The 17,294-nt window shown below is 34.1% G+C and overlaps 2 protein-coding genes across 2 annotated transcripts; one reads left to right on the forward strand and one right to left on the reverse strand.

Moving 5' to 3' along the window:
- Window positions 1–581: 581 nt before the first annotated feature.
- Window positions 582–6,411, forward strand: LOC126667850 (GTP-binding protein OBGC, chloroplastic). The gene is made up of 7 exons (XM_050360947.2): window positions 582–1,631; window positions 2,059–2,332; window positions 2,808–3,099; window positions 3,205–3,364; window positions 4,298–4,406; window positions 5,074–5,192; window positions 5,960–6,411. Exons 1-6 carry the CDS (start codon window positions 619–621, stop codon window positions 5,161–5,163), a joined length of 1,938 nt encoding a protein of 645 aa, XP_050216904.1. The 5' UTR covers window positions 582–618; the 3' UTR covers window positions 5,164–5,192; window positions 5,960–6,411.
- A 2,191-nt stretch (window positions 6,412–8,602) lies between these two features.
- LOC126667851 (ADP-ribosylation factor GTPase-activating protein AGD5) lies at window positions 8,603–16,285 on the reverse strand. Its single transcript, XM_050360948.2, has 11 exons — window positions 16,064–16,285; window positions 14,940–14,998; window positions 14,696–14,786; window positions 13,936–13,990; window positions 13,746–13,836; window positions 13,406–13,640; window positions 12,365–12,584; window positions 11,994–12,175; window positions 11,511–11,765; window positions 11,360–11,418; window positions 8,603–8,956 (listed from the first exon to the last, which is right to left on the reverse strand). Exons 1-11 carry the CDS (start codon window positions 16,112–16,114, stop codon window positions 8,797–8,799), a joined length of 1,458 nt encoding a protein of 485 aa, XP_050216905.1. The 5' UTR covers window positions 16,115–16,285; the 3' UTR covers window positions 8,603–8,796.
- Between the last annotated feature and the right edge of the window lie 1,009 nt (window positions 16,286–17,294).

Raw genomic sequence — 17,294 nt, forward strand, 5'->3', positions numbered from 1 at the left:
TCATATGCCTTTAAAAAACTTTTTAAAATCGTTAAAAATTTTTGATATCTATTTTTCCTTCCGACAATAAACTCCGATTCAGATCTGAAAAAGAAAACACAAAAATAAGAGAACGGCGGCGACACAACGAAGGCGGCAGTGGAGCGGCACTGAGACTTGATGAAGGGCGACGACTATCAGAAGAAGAAATCGTGGGAAAAAGAAGAAAAGAAACCGCTACTTTCAGAGAAAAATGAAAAAGAAACCGCCAATATCAAAGCTAAGAAAGAAGTTCGTAAAAAAGAGAAGAATTTAAAAATTTAGGTCAAGAAAGTAATAAAAGGCTGTATGAAAAGTAAAGAAAAATTTTGGCCCGTATAAAAATTATTGGGCTAAGAAATCCCGTAAAACATATAAAAAGCCCAAAAAAAAAACCCTTGTAATTTTACACGATTACAAACTTTTGTCGGGCTTATTTTAAGCCCTAATTTATCGGGCTTCAAATTCTCCTTGGGTCTAAAATTGTGTTTTTTTTTCAAAAACAAATGTTAAAAAACGACGACGTATCACCATTTGAAGTTGCTACACAATCTCACTCTTTTTGCCTCGCTATCTAATCTTCAAAACAGAGCAGTAGAAATGTCCACCATTTCAATATCCATAGCCGGCTCTTATCCACAAGCTCTAGCTCGTTCAAGACCTCAAACCACTAACCCTAACCCTAACCCTAACCCTAAAAAACTCAACCGTAAACGAAGCACCAACGTAAAGCCACAAAAAACTAAATTAAGCAAATCCAGTCAGCAATCACTCACCTTAACCAGCGGCGAAGCCACCACCTACACTCGCCTCCCGCCACGTGAAGACTTCTCCGTTCCGTCACTTGTATTCACCGAAGTCAAACTCTCCGATTCCGAGGTAGCCGAAATCGAAAACGACAGCGAGGATCACCGTTTAATCAGCGAAGAAGAAGAAGAAGAAGAAGAAGAATTAGAAGATGACGATGGTAATAATTTGCAAGTTGATTATGGAAAATTTGAGGTTTATGAGGTTGATTCCGATTATGATAGTGAAGAAGAAGAAGAAATTGAAAATGAAAATGGCAATGGCAATATTGTAAATAAATTTGAAATCAATGGCGGTTATGAAGAGGGGGAGGAGGAGGAGGAAATTGATGTGAAAGAGAAAGGCGTGCCAGCTGTCATGCGATGTTTCGACAGAGCAAAAATCTTCGTAAGAGCGGGAGACGGAGGAAACGGGGTCGTTGCATTCCGCCGCGAGAAATTTGTACCGTTAGGCGGTCCGTCAGGCGGAAATGGAGGGAGAGGAGGGAGAGTGTACATAGAAGTAGAAGGCTCAATGAACTCGTTGTTACCATTTAGGAATAGAGTTCATTTTCGGGCGGGGAGAGGGTCTCACGGTCAAGGCTCAATGCAAAATGGCGCCAAAGGGGAGGATGTAGTGGTTAAAGTTGCGCCGGGAACGGTTATTAGAGAAGCGGGAAAAGAGGAGGTGTTGTTGGAGTTGTTGAATCCTGGTGAAAAGGCTATGCTGTTGCCTGGTGGGAGAGGTGGGAGAGGGAATACTGCGTTTAAATGTGGCAGTAATAAAGCTCCCAGGATTGCTGAGAATGGTGAAGAGGGTATTGAAATGTGAGGATATTGTTCTTGACATTTGCTCTGTTTTTTTCTTTCTAGTTTTAGTTCATATTCGAGCTTGAATTTCGTATTTGTAATTATGCAGCGGCGGATTTAAATTTTTTATCTAAAGTGGGCAAAATTTGTAAAATATAAAAGCAAAACTATATTAATATTTTTAAGAGATTCAAAATTGTAAGATAGACAATTGCCCACCATATGCTTTTCCGGGGTCTGCCCTTTTAATTACGATGAAAGAGAAAGAATAATACTTTACTCATTACTTGAGGTCAAGCTCAACTTGATATGAAGTAGGGTATTTTGCAAGCCATGTTTGAGTGGCTTATGAGTACTTTCTTAAAGAAAGTAGACTAACATCATTTTTCGTAGACTTAATTTTTGGATTATCAATATTTAGGAATGATGGTGGTTTTGTGATCAGGTGGTTGGAGCTTGAGCTGAAGCTTGTTGCAGATGTTGGAATTGTGGGTGCTCCAAATGCTGGGAAAAGTACACTTTTGAGTGTGATAAGTGCTGCACAGCCGGCTATAGCAAATTACCCCTTCACTACTTTACTGCCTAACCTTGGTGTAGTGTCATTTGATTATGATACTACAATGGTTGTAGCTGACTTGCCAGGTCTGCTTGAAGGAGCACATCGAGGTTTTGGTTTGGGCCATGAGTTTCTGAGACACACAGAAAGATGTTCTGCCCTGGTACAACATTTCTGTCATTTCTGTAATGTAATTATTAGATTTGAGGAAAAAACAAGCTTTTTTTGTGAGATTTTATCGGCAGAGCGTTTGGCTGCCGTGTTTTGCTCCAGTTTTTATCCTTGGACCTAAAAGATTTTGAATCATTAATCTTCTGCCCTCTTCTCTTTATTAGTTTTAACATGCTGTAGTTTGTCATTTGAATGTTTTCCTATGCATGAGTAACATAAATGTGATTGCAAGTATCTGCTGCCTGCTTTTTGGGGATTGGATTAGGAAATGCATGATTTCTAGATTTTCTGTGGAAGGATAAGGATTGTGATACAGTTGATTGCAAAGTTTTGGTTTGGACCGGAGGCGCTTGTTAGTGATAATTAAACAAAGATACTAATATCTCCATGGTCTTGTTTAATTTTCCTCTTATAACTCCTTCATCACAAGTTTCACTAATACAATATTTGTTCTTGCTCATAATTAGGTACATGTTGTCGATGGCTCCTCAGAGCAGCCAGAATATGAGTTTGATGCTGTTCGTCTTGAGCTGGAATTGTTCAGTCCAGAAATTGCTGATAAGCCTTATGTTGTTGCATATAACAAAATGGACCTTCCGGAAGCATATGAAAATTGGTCATCATTTAAGAAAAAGCTAGAAGCTCGTGGGATTAAGACATTCTGCATGAGTGCTGTGAAGAAAGAAGGCACGCATGAAGTGATCTGTGCTGCTTACGAGCTTCTACGAGAAAGTAAAGAAACTAATGAGGAATTCAAAGGTCAAAATTTGCATGCTCTCTTCTTTCATGCAGTATTTCTGAATGTCATCTTCTCCTGTATGTTCTCTATATAATCCTTGCAATGGACATTTTTATCTGTGTCAGGTTGGCAAAATCCAGTAAATCTTAATCATGTAGCAGATATGGTTCAGAAGCAGCGAAGAGCCCATATCAATGACTTTGAGATCGTCCATGACAGTGGGTCCAATACCTGGCATGTGGATGGGTCTGGGTTGCAACGTTTTGTTCAGATGACAAACTGGCGGTAGGTTACTATTGGATATATTTGGTCCAAAACTGTTGCGAGTTATTCTTGTTGTTTCTTGCTGTCAATTCTTAACTATATATATGCACTGGATTCCCATCAACATTCTGATTGTGACCCTGGATCTTTTCAGACCCATTCTTAAAATACCACTTTGTTAGAACTATAATGCATACTCAATGTGTATCTTACTTAGGTAGCAGTCCGGCTAAGTTTGATAATTTGGTGCTGCTAGCTGAACTTAGGGTTCAAACTTTCAATCTAAGTGGTGGATGGTGCTCATCAAGTTTATTACTGGAGATTCTAATAGAAAATTCACTAACATCTCTTATAGGCATTAAATTTGAATTTTTTTCATGAAATGCCCAAGATAAAATTTCTCCTGTTCAGCAAGGGACTGTTGAAGCTGGATCAGCTGGCTATCTCTGCTTCGCTTGTAGTTTTGCAGAATTTCCTTCTTATTTTATTCCTTTGATCAAGTACAAGTGCCAACCTACAAGCCTGAACTATTGGGCTGGTGGGCCATTCATGGGAACAAAATTCGAATATATAGATGAATGAAATCAAATCAGTTAAAACTGGAATATACATTACAGTGTGGCTATTGCCAATGAAAATTGTATTGAAGTCAGTTTCCCTTCTATGTTGTTTGGCTTTCAGAACCTAGAGATCAAAACCATCTTGTTATCTTCATGTTACTTGGCTTTAGTCTCTCAAGTTCAACAATTATATCTTATTATTATACTCCATTATTTAAAATACTATTTTTTTCATTAATTATAATGAATCTTGTCTGCATTGTCAATGATAGATCTAATTTGTTCATTTGAATTGAATGATCTGTTCTTTTCTTTATGTGTCTGAAATGAATGATGTGTCTATTATGCTCTTTTAGCGTCTTTTGATGTATGTCTGGTACATCTTTTCAAACAGATACGCGGATTCTGATAGAAGATTCCAGCATGTTTTGGAAGCTTGTGGTGCGTACAAGTCTCTCATTAAGATGGGCGTCAAGGAAGGTGACACGGTGATGGTTGGAGATGTATGTACCTAAAATACTTCATAATTCTCTGACAATTTGCAGCTCACTTCTACTCATTTTCATGCCTAATTTTAAAACGATACACACACTCACTCACTAGCATCTACGTGAATAGCACATGCTCATACGGACTGATGCACATGTATTGATTCTATTGGTAGCGTGATGGCTCCAGTTTTAATATGTTGCTCAAGGCCTATTAGAATCTTGTACAACATGCATGGTTACCTTTGCTGGTTTTATTGAAAATCTACTGGCTCGTAAATTGTACATGTTATCATGACAGCATGCTGTCGTTTAACACAGGCAGAACTAGGATTGTGCAGACGGATAAATTTGGCTCTGTTCAATTGATATTATAAAATAAATTTGGTTTTACAGTTCTGTTTGGCTTTGGAAGTAAAAAAAATTCATTGGTTTGATTCGTTTTGAATTTTTTAGAATTATTATAAATTCGATTTGGTTTAAAAATAAAATAAAAAATAGCTATGTTCGAACTGAATGCACACTCTTCTGGCTAAGCATTGTTGTGAATGAAAAAAGTAGATGTACTTGTTGCTTCCTGATTTCATTTTGTTGAACCCTCTAGTCCATCTTGAAGCTCTTGTATAATGATTTTCATCATCATATGTTGACCGTAGTTTTTGTTTTCTTCACATTCTACCAGATGGAATTGGTGTGGCATGATTCCAAGAGTTCTGAGCCATCAAATTTGAAGAGAAGATTTCATCCAACTAAATGGCCTGAGTTGATGTAATTGTCTTGTTTTTGGGTGAATTACAGCAGGTAAAACAATTTTTTTGGTTTCCACTGCTTACAGCATGTACATAACTCTTATTTAATTAGCTTGCTAAGGGTCATTTCACTCCTCCAACTTAGCATAAAAGATAAAAAAATGTCCAAATTTGTGATTTATGGCCAAAAAAACCCTACAACTCGTCAGTTTTGGGTCAGTTTAAACCCCTTTGGAAAATAAGACCAAGCGTTTGGAGGAGTAAATTGACTCAAAATTGACCAGTTGTGATTTTTTAACATAAATTGCAAATTTGGAATTTTTTGATAATTTGTGCCAAGTTAGAGGGGTGAAATGACCCTTTGTTGTTTATCTATTTACTATTTATACAATATATAAAAGTACTGATAGGATGTAGAAAGACACATTTATTAATTTCCTTTTTAATTTTCAACAATATACTTAAATAAATTAAGGTATCATCATTTATATATTAACTATAAATTGTAAATGAGAGCACAAACATATTAACTTAATTGTTCTTATATATATATTCATTAAAAATGTGAGTAGTGACATACATATTTATATAATTTATTTTTCATTTTCAACCATCTACTTAATTAAATTAATATTTTATGATCATTTACTCATCAATAAAGAAAATTACATTTTATTTTCACTTTGACATTTATTATCATTGTATATTTAACATTAATGGATAATATTATTAGCCACGTGCGAACATAAAGTAAAATTAGTATAACAAAAGTCAAGATGAACACTCTGCTAAGCGCTTAAAGTTTTTGTATGGTTGTAGTTTTCGCAGTTTAGAAAGCTTCCGCAGATTAGAAGAACTGGAGTATGCATAGCTTGATATTGATGTTTCATTGATCAATGCGACGATTCTTTATAAGAGTGATACGGGTACGCCATGGAATTCAAGTGATGAGCTAGTACATAAGTGTAAACTGTAGAGCAAATGAATGCGAGCTTGACCCCCAGATCATGAGATCAATGGATTAAAATGGCCCGGCAATCTCAGCTCAGGTAAGTGCTAAATAGAGATCTAAAGCTCATCCGGGGCAAATTTTGTTGTTACATATGAATTGATATGGAGGGAATAATCAGACGTTTGATCAATACATGGTGAGAAGAAATTAAATTATTTAGTTTAGCAGAGGCCTATTTCTCTGATTTTCTGTTGTTGTTGATGGTTGTCTATGATCAAAATTCATTTGTGTAAATCATAATGGATGCTTTTGGCATGAAGATATGTATCAGATGGAAACGACTTAAGTAGCAATTTGCCCCCTCAACTTGTAAATAATGGGTAATTGACGCATAAATTAACTATGTGAGCAAATTAGTCATAAACTTGCATATTATGGGCAATTAACCCATTTTGGAAATTTCCTCCCTAAACTTGTAAGTTATTTGTTCTTCAATTGGCAATTTGCCCTATCAAATTTTAAGTTAATTTTTCAAAATGGGGCTGATTTACTATAATCAGCAAGTTCACGACTAATTTTCCACAAAGTTAATTTATGTGTTAATTGCCCCAAATTGCTACTTAAGTTAGATGGAAACTATAATATTTGGCGACACAATCCTTATGTTTATGTTTCTGTCCATCCAAAATACAAACTGCAAAAATGAAAGAGGTACTTAAAAAGGATCACCTTTCATTTTTTAGGGATTCAAGTACCCTTTTCAAAAGGGTTAATTATATCCTCTAAAAAAAGAATTAATTATATCTAAATCATCATTTTGATGATCTTTAAAAGTTATTTATTTTGTTTGCCATCTTTCATTTTATTTGCAATTAAATCACCATTTGAAAATCCAGTAATATGTAGCTGATGTGGCACCGGAAAACGGATGCTAAGTACGTGTTAAGTTGATTATTCAGTTTAAAATTTAATTTAAGACCACGTCTTTGTGGGACAAAAATGTGAAGTAGAAAATTATGCTTTAAAATATTAGTACAAATTATGCTCAATGATTTGTGGCTCTAGCTTGTTGTGCCACGTTAACTATAAATTGTCAGATTTTTGAACGGTGATATAATTGTAAAAATTAAAAAGTGGTAAATAAAACTGATGATTTTTAAAATTTGTGATAGATTCTATTTCTGAATAGCTTCTTTCAAAATGATTTTTGATATAATTGACTTTCTATAAAATGGTATTACAATTTATAGCCAATTATGATAGTGATTTTATATGTAAGTTATGCAATTACAATTTATACAATTTAATATAAAGCTAGTAATTTTATATGCAAGTGACCCTTATACTAACATCTCAAATATCCTTTTCCATTGTAAATTGCTTATTTGGTGAGGGTAGTGTTAAAATTGGGGTTGTAGTGATAGAAACCTTAAGAGCATCAATAGTCTTTTCAGATTATTCAACTTGAACACATTTTTTTTTTTAAAAAAAAATACCATAAGCGGCTTTTTTGATTATTATTATTATGAGTAATGCTATTTAACTCATTTTTTTTAATCTATCTTGTTGCTTCACCTGACGGGACAACAAATAAGTGGATCAATTTAAAGAGAGAAATTGAAACATACATTTTTAGACAGAAAATTGAGCAAATAAAAATATGTCATGAAAGGCGATACAACAAGATGAGTTAAAAAATTAAAATGAATGTGATGAATAGCATTTTCCTATTACCATAATGCCTTAGGAATCTTCTGTATTATTCAGCTAGTCCAAGAAAGCCTCTTACTTGCTCGACTATTGATGGAATAAGATAATTACTGCCTATATAATCTAATTATGATCTGTAGAAACTCTTTGAGAATCCATGACCAAACATTCTTTATTTAAAGTAATTTGACAAGAGAATATCAGCTTCAATTCTTCCTCCTTTATTATATAATGAATAAATAACAATAAATTTAAATTCAAACATAACTAATGGCACATGTGTACAAACTGTTGTTTAAATTTTGTCGGATCAATCTCATAGATCTTATCGGCTAGCAAATTTGATTTTCAGACAAAAATATACTGTAAATTATAAACAATTTTTTTTAATTAAATTGAATACACTTATTTTTTTATCTACATATGAAATTCATAAAATTTAACAAAACAAATATATTATATTTAAACAAACCATTAAGCGCTAGCAAACTGTTAGATCTTAAATTCAATTCTCCCATAAGTGTTCCTACTAAAAAATATACACGTTTCTCCAAGGATCAACACAATTGAAGAGAAAAATGATAAAACATTTTAGATAAAGAGAACTACAAATCTGTCAAAAAATTATACTATCAACTAACTATTAACGTAACTAGATTTTACCTCTAAAAAATATATAAATTATTAGCACATGTTTATATATTATTCTGCATTTTCAATGCATATTTGTATATAATTTGTGTATAAATAGTATTTTTGTTCGGCTCAAAATATGCAAATATTGGAAAAGAGATAAAAAGTAGAGAATGATGAGATCAATCTAAACCCATCTTTTTATTACTCTGAATACACATCTACTAATACAAATGAGCCATCGAAACAAATATGAGGAAAACTGATACTGACTCTACAAAATAGTTTACAATCAACCAATACAAGAGAAATTTATGTTGTATTGGCACGGAAAAATTCAACATTCCCGCTCCGAGAGAACTCAACGCTTTGAGAACATGCCCTGTGTTAAAGAGGAGAAATCAAAATCCTTTGTAGATTGTGATGAATTACCTGATGAAATCGGAGCTGTTGCTTGAGGTTTATTCAGTACAGCAGTTGTCGCGCCATTAACAGGGGTCACCTGCCCTACGGTGTAAAAGCTGCAAACAACATGCACAGATTTTAGCAGTTTGGCTCGCATTAATATCTAAGACAATATGATTGAAATCTCCAAAATAGTATTTGTCTGATGGAATCCGAAAACGTGGTTCAAAAATCATATGGAGTTCCTTCCAGTACCATTCATGCCTTAAAAGTATCCCTAGCACCTATGTTGCATGAAAACAAAAATGCTGAAATGGAAAACGGATAACAGTAAAATGATATATTTTATAAAAAAAGATTTATATTTAAATTTTCGAAGTTCTGAAAGCATTTTCGGAAACGAAACACTGAACTGCAGTACTCAATAAGTTTTTGAGCAACATACCGTAGCATTGCAAATAGAACTAGGATGACTACAAATTGGCTGACACAGGTTTAAAATACCTACCGCATAGCAGACGGCAGACGCGCATTAATATAAAACAGTTAAGACCACTAAGCATAGTTGAATGTAAACACAGAAGAAACTAGAGTTAACCCCAAAACTATCTATTTCAAATTGTTCCAATAAGAGAACACAACATATGACCATGAATAGTTAACCCCCAAATTCTTATTCCAATCCTTATCTTAGAACTATAAATATTCATCAAATAACAAAATCATTATTTCACTATAAGTAAAAATATTAATAATTTTTTAAACTTAATTCCATGCAACTGCATTTACTTTTTTTTTTTGAATACAAAGATAATGCTCATGTTTAATTTAAAGGTTGGAGGATGCTGGACACAGATCAAACAGTTTAAATTAAAATCTCCAAATAGAGATGTCAGCTGTTAGAACTTGGAATTCATCTAACAGCTGAACCTAACAGACCCAATGTTAGGCATGTTCTTTAAGGATAGGAGCCTAACTAGAAAAACCAAGGTGCTTTGTTTTGCCTTGAAGTACACCCCAAAGTACCAAGCAAAAAAGAGAGGCAGAGAAGCATTAAAAAAAAACTGATAAGAAAGAAAAAGAAATAATCGAGGCTCAGAATCATGCTAAAACTCTGAAATGCTAGCATGAGTATTAAGATCTTTAGTGGATGGTAAAAAGACCTCCTATGTATACATATGCACGTTGGCTGGTCTAATTTCATTAAACATCAAACATTTTTTTTAACAGAAAAATCTGAAATTAATTTTCACTTTTGATCTAAATAAACCAACATATAGAGATTTATACAACCCAAGTTAGCCTAAAGCAGTCGAATCATAGTCTATTTGATCGGTCAGAGAAATTTCTTGATGACTAAAGGAGATGTCAGAGTTTAGCCTCAAGAAGATCAAGTTTCTAAATAAGCAAGCTTGAGACAAATGAAAATTATCCAAAAAGAGCTACTTTGTATGCATAGCCTGGGGGAGTAAACGAGTTTGAGTTCGAGCTTGGCATAACTCCGGCTCGTTTACACCCCTAGCACAGCCATAGGTTTCCTTTCAGAACCAGTAAGCAAAGAATTAACCACTAACGAAACGTAACTAAAAGTTTAACCATCAATCAATAAAGTCAGATATCCATATCTAATAAAATACACTATAGGAATCTTGCAGCATGCCAGCCTTACGAGAGGAAAAGCTAGACACTGAAAAGAAATATGCATAAAGTATCTCTTAAATGGAGAACACTGGAATTTGCAAAGTGAACCCAATGGTTTCAAGAGATAAGGAGGATTAGAACTATCTGCATTTACGTATTCCCTTTTCACTTATTGGAGAAGGTGACCGTGACACATGTAAGTAAAGTATCTATCTATTTCAAAACTTGATTCTCTTAGAACTTTTACTAATAGTAAAGAACAGTTAAGAATTTTAGATTGCAATTAAAGTACCATATAAAGTAGAGGTGAGCATTCGGTCGGTTCGGTCGAAACCAACCACTACTTAACTGAATTAACTATTCGACCGAATAGCCAAAACTGAACCTAATCGAATAAGAAATTAAAACCAAAAACTGAAGAGGCCGAATAAAAAAGGAAAAAAATTTCAAAACCGAACCGACCGAATAGGTTGGTTAATTCGTTCGGTTCGGTTAAAACCGACAAAAATATGAGAAAGAATTAAAAAAACAGTTTTTAAGTTAATTTTAGATAACTTAACATTCAAACCGAACCAATAACCGAAAAACCAAATTTTTTTATATTAAACCGAACCAACCGAAGTCGGTTCGGTTGGCTGATTCGGCCGGCCGGTTTTTGCTAATCTCTAATATAAAGTTTGATTAGACTCAAACAAGTATATAAAACAAAAAGTCGAATTTAGTAAATAATAACGAGAAAGGATTTTACTTTTTCTCATGCAAAACAGAATAACATAGTCTCATTTCTGCTCAAGTTTCTAAAAAATCAATATTTGCTAACTAACTAATGTCACTTTATACTATATACTATAACAGACCAATTGATGAGAAAAGAGTACCTAGAAGTTGCGTATGGTGCCGAGCTTCCAGCTGGATTTGAGAGTCCTGTATTACCACCCTAATTCAGTGGCGAATAATTGAACATTAGAAGGTTGTTAGAGCAGAGAATTTAATTACACACAAATTGTTATAATCATTATTTTAGATTACCTGCATAAGCTTATGCGAGTCACCTTGCCCACCAGCAGCTACCGGCATGACTAATCCAGGAATTTGATAGCCAATATTCGGCAAATTTTGACCAGGCAAGATGATGCCATTGGACCCTGTCTGCTGAATACTCCCACGAAATTTTGGGTCCACAGCACCTGATTTAGCAGCAGCAGCAGCCATGAGAAGAGATTGTTGCTGTGCCAGCATCGCAAGTTGCTGTTGATGCATGGCAAATGGGGATACCATATTGGACTACAACATATTCAAAACGGAAGTCTCAGACAACTTATAATCACACAGAAAACATAGATTCACAAATGTATTAGCTACCATGAAATTCAATAGATGCAATTATTAAAATCAGATCTTTTATTTGTTGAGAAGATATTAAGGCAAATTCAATAGTTTTGTTTAGTAAATAATCACATAACCTACGTTTTTAAAGAACAATTTTCAGATACAAAATAATAAACCACTTACCTTCTCAAAAAGGCTCATAATATCATTTTTTACATCTTTCTGAGGTTTCTCTGATACTGAAGGTGTTAAAGAAACTGAATCTTTAAACAAATCCTCAATTGCAGAAGTGGAGTTGGTAGTACTCTCAACTGCTTTGATTTCACCTGTTTTCTCTGTTTTTGAAACTTCTTCAGAAACTGCCGCTGCAAATTTGCTAAGAGTCAACTAAACAGCTAGTAAGGGAACATTGCATGAAGCTAATGTCATTAGCGACAGAAACTGAAGCATGCAACAACAGAAAATGGGAAAGAAATAAGAAGAAAAAAGTAAAATCTGCCAGAAACCACTTAGATGATCTGATAAAGTTGATACTGTGGAAAGGGAAAACATACATTGAAACCCCGCCCATCCATTATCATCATTTGGAGCTGCCTCTGAGCCATTCTCACTTGGACCATCCATTGATAGCATATCAAAGAGATCAGTGGCATAATCAACTTTGGGTGCAGGAGCAGCTGGAACAGCAGTTACACCATTTTTTGTTGCTTCACTGGGGTCAACTTTTGGTTCTGCTTTCTGAATAATGTGTTGAGGCTTTAGAGGAGGGGTGACCTGTTTACGCACAAGTATGTAGTTCTCTTAAGCATCACTATGAGCTTGGGAAAAGGACCAAACAATTAAAAATAAACTTAATAACCATGCTAATAAAAGAATGTACACAAACAATAGGAAAAGGACCAGACAATTAAAAATAACCTTTATAACCATGCTAATAAAAACAATGTAAACAAAAAATGTACACTAATCAATATCTACTTAACCAAGAGATACTAAAAAAATTGATATAGCATATTGGAAGCAAAGAACATTCCTTGAAGATATTAAGGACCTAAAATTCAAAAGTAGAAAAATTGACACATGTCAGTAATTGTTGCAGAGAATCCCATATAGCAAGGCATGAAAAGAAATTCCAGATGACAACCAAGCACATGTGCAAGAGCATTCTAAAATATTTGCACCTACTACCTAACTACTAGTGATAATCCTTTGTGGAAGGCAATCAACTGATCTTTCAAATCAAACAATGCACTACAAAAAATAAAGGACAAAAGTCAAAGCATTATTATGGGTTAATATAAATAGTCAATGTTTTTAGTCAAGTGACACCAACACTTTAAAACTTGGAGAGGATTCATATCATGCATATCAAAGCTTGCCCTATATAACAATCAAAAGTTTTGCTTCATACACAGTTTGCACCTACTATTTTCGGGAAAAGGAAAAGTTATATATCTACTTAGTGTCTCCAAAACTCCCTCATTCCTCGACTCACCTCCAGAAAAATTAAAAGGAGGAAAGAGAATATATTAGAAAATTTAATACTTGTACTAAGCTTAAAGCTAAAAAGAATTCCACTAGGGTTAGCAAAATACCTGCTCAGGTCCCTTTGGAGGAATGGGAAGGCTAATTCTTGTGGTATGAATACTAACTTTTGAACTTGGTCGTTGAGCACTCTTCCTGTCATCATGCACATTCTCCAAGCTGCTCTTATGCTGATGCCCAGTACTTTCACCGGATCTCTGCCATGATGTCTGAGGCCTTTCATCATGCCTGTGAGGAGGGGACACTGGTTTTCCGTCTTTGGGGACCCATCTCTTCTCTTCGTACCTGTAAGAAAATGCATAATCAGTTGGATTGGATGACAGTCACGTTGGCGCCAAAAAAAATAAACACAGAAAATAAATTGGTAAAGGAAGAATTCTAAATACAGACTTTGCACGGATAAAATTCTCTATTCCAACTCTGTCATAGTTGGGGGGTAATGCTGCTTCCCAGTAACTATTCGCCTTGTCGTTTCCCATTGCTATACAGAAATATTAAGAGCATGTCACTGCTTAACATTAAAGTAACCATCATGACAAGAATAATCCTCAAAAGCTCATGATTGAAAAGACCGGCTTACATTGAATGAATGCAACTTGCTCTGGAAGCCATGTGTCAAGGGTTGCAGATCGAACCTACAGAGGAAATAAGAATAAGATTTATCACCGCCATTGATTTTATCTCTGCTTAGTTACTAAGAGATTCTCATGAAACTATTTTCCATGTTAGCACAAGTTACAAAATAAAACTATTCAACCTCTTCGGAGCCATATCCTGATAAATACAACAGCAAGAGATGTATCAAAATCTAAATAAAAATAAACAAAGAACAAGTGTCAAAATAATTTTGTTCAGAAGTACAAAGGAAGACAACACTCGATAGATATTCTATAAAGATCATGAGGCAAAACCAATAAAGCTATGCATTTTTTTCTTTAGAAAAGAAACGCATGGAATTGTACTTGAAGTGCATAATGGCACATGTGAGCAATAAAAAAAGAGATTGAAAAGGAAAAGAGTAATCTTAAATGTTTTCCCACAGAAGGACTTAACACAATGTAAGTAGACTGTAAAAGTACATCATTATGCCTAGAAACTATGCAGAGAAATAAAGAGATGCAAGTAGGCTGGCTTAATTCTATAAGGAAATCAAGAAGTTCTAGTTTTTTTTGTCATCCTATATACAGTACATTTCCTCCAGCTGCATATAAAGCTCACGGCATTTACTGTCACAGCTCCACACAAAATATTTACAGAGATCAAGAGAAGCCAATTGTTCCAATATTAATTACGGTAAAAATTAACTTAATTACAAAGAACATAAGGAAAAGAAAAATCACCTTGGATATATGTACTCCAAGACTTCTATGAATCCCTGAACATTGCATGCATATAAAGATACCTAAATTTACACTTGCCCATCTTGGACCTCTGCATAACAAAAAAAATTAGCAATTCATATCGGCAAAAAAATGCTGAAATACAGACAGGCTAAGACAGAATATTTTTTAACTGCTTATATATTTAGACAATATTTTACTAATCCAGAAATTGTATCAAAATCTGTAGTTTGAACATGCATACTTGGATTTGCAGTCGGCACATTCCCTATTCTCAGGATGTTTTAGGAGACCTTCCAAGATCTGCATAATATGAGAACAAAATTTAAGAATTCAATCTAGAAAATACATCATCAAGAAACAAAGACAGAATAAAGCATTACTTAATTGAAATTTGAAATCCACAATTCAAGAGCACAAAACAAATTACAAAAAAATGAAGCTAATGTACGATATTCAGCAAAGCACAACCAATAACATCACATGAACAGTTGATGTCTGGATTCATAAACAGGGCCCAATTGTGTGGTTATATACCACTTTGTGGATCATAAGGACATGCAGAAAAAAAAAAAACTTGTGAGATCATATGCTCACTCACCAATAGGGTGAATTATTACATGATCATCTTCCCCTAACCAACTTGACATAATATGAGAAGCTAACAGCTTGAGATTGATAAGCCAAGTAGCCACATATGAAACAAAAGTGCTAATTCACTGATAACATAACAGTAACAGGTTCTAAATTTCCAGTTAGAATCAGAGACATATCGATGATGTTCTTAGCTCATTTATAGTATAACTTACAACTCCGATTCCCCTAGTTGGAAAGTCTGAAAGCGTGGTAATTCAACTCAACTGGAATTCCATTCACCCAATTTCATATGTTTTGCAAAGCTCACACGGTCATACCTTCAATTCTTTCAACTTGAAGAAAGAACGCATTTTAAAAGATGAAATCGCGCAAACGTTGACATGATTTTACAAGAATCCAATTCAAATACATACAAACGCATAATCATTTTTCATATTTTTGCATTAATAAAACAGCTAATTTGATGGATTACAATTCTAAAAAGAAATGCAATAACCTTAAGCAGTTATTTCCAGTCAAATCTAAAATGAATATAATAAAATTAACACAATCACTAATAATGCATTAACATAAGAAAAAAAAATTATAAAAATAACACCAAATCAAATCTAAAGTAGAAATGCAACGTTTACATTAAATTTAAATTTACAACTTCGATTAAAATCACAAATTACAAAATAACACGAGCAGATACAGATCAAATCAAGCTACAATTTAAAACTAAAATCGTATTAAAGCAGAAATGAAAAAAAAAATGAACAGATCAAAAACCTTTCTGTGTTTGGCATTAAGCTCTTTAGAGACGTTAGCCTTCTCGTTCATGGCGACAGGAAATCGGCGGATTCAGATGGAGATTAGAAGCAGAATCAAGGTTAAATTTGTCTTTTTCTTCAAAAATTATTTATTTATTTTTGGCCTCTGATTATTATCAAATCAAAAACGTAAAACTAAAGAAAAATGAGAGATCGCTGGTGAACACAAGCAGTCTCTTGACTTTTATTAATTTTCTTTTTTATTTATTTTTACTTTTTGTTTCTTATTTTTTATTATTGCTGTGTTTCGCACGTGCGAATGGGAGGCGTGGGTTGGTCGTGCTATTGGGGCGTGTGAAGAAGTACGACAATAGTGAAAGAGCAAACGGCGTCGTTTCATACCACTTAAATACAGAACGGTCATAGGCTCATAGCAAGCCTTCTAGAGAAATATTACAATTTACAATTTTTTTTTCTCCAGAATTTGCAGAGAAGAGACACCTATAACTGTGAGTTTCTGGTTTTATTCTCTAATTTTTTTATTTTTATAATCTTTTACAAGTTCTGTTTGAGCTTCAAGAAATTGTGATTAAGGTTTTTTCCCCCTAAATTTTCCTTTTTTAAAATAATCAGCAAGAAATAAGATTGATTAAGCGTGTTATTGTATTATAGATTAGAGGCTGCTATGTGTTTATTTATTTGATTTTTTTAAATAATTATACAATGCAGCAACCGTTGTGCATGTCATTCGTGCAATAAACCTATGAGTCATTGGCACGTTCATCGGAATATTTAATGATAAAAGAATAAGCAATAACTAAAAATGTATCCATCGCTCCTTGGCTTGTCGTCAATTGTAAAAATGACGTGGCACAACTGTTATTATTGTGATTCTTAATTTCTATGTAACTTGGTTTGTGGTACAGAGTTAAAGTGGATAATTTGAGTAATTTGAAGGGCAGTGGTGCCCTTGAGAATTCAATGGAGAATGTGGTTAGTACAGGCAATTCTAGAGCTGAATGGCAGCAGAGGGGACATGAAGAGAAGAAGGCCACAGTACAGGAAGAAATGAAGAGGATGAATCAACTCCCTGCCAACAGCAGTTACGCGACACATCGTTTGCGGGTTCTCAATAAAATTATCCATCTTTTGTCTCTTCAGGTTTATAATTAAATCTCTTTGTATCTGTTTTTGATCTTTGAATGAAAATTTTAAAGCTTATAAACTTTGTTACTTTTGTGATTATGTCA

Source organism: Mercurialis annua, linkage group LG2 (assembly GCF_937616625.2).
Source record: "Mercurialis annua linkage group LG2, ddMerAnnu1.2, whole genome shotgun sequence".
NCBI classification, from domain to species: domain Eukaryota; kingdom Viridiplantae; phylum Streptophyta; class Magnoliopsida; order Malpighiales; family Euphorbiaceae; genus Mercurialis; species Mercurialis annua.

Excerpts from the sequence above, each read along its gene's own strand:
- LOC126667851 (XM_050360948.2), bottom strand. The coding sequence starts at position 16,114 with ATGAACGAGAAGGCTAACGTCTCTAAAGAGCTTAATGCCAAACACAGA. Across the intron at positions 11,419-11,510 it reads ACTCGCATAAGCTTATGCAG|GGTGGTAATACAGGACTCTC; the intron begins GTAATCTAAAAT and ends CCACTGAATTAG. Across the intron at positions 8,957-11,359 it reads GCACCATACGCAACTTCTAG|CTTTTACACCGTAGGGCAGG; the intron begins GTACTCTTTTCT and ends TGTTGTTTGCAG.
- LOC126667850 (XM_050360947.2), top strand. The coding sequence starts at position 619 with ATGTCCACCATTTCAATATCCATAGCCGGCTCTTATCCACAAGCTCTA. Across the intron at positions 1,632-2,058 it reads GGTGAAGAGGGTATTGAAAT|GTGGTTGGAGCTTGAGCTGA; the intron begins GTGAGGATATTG and ends TTTTGTGATCAG. Across the intron at positions 4,407-5,073 it reads ACACGGTGATGGTTGGAGAT|ATGGAATTGGTGTGGCATGA; the intron begins GTATGTACCTAA and ends ACATTCTACCAG.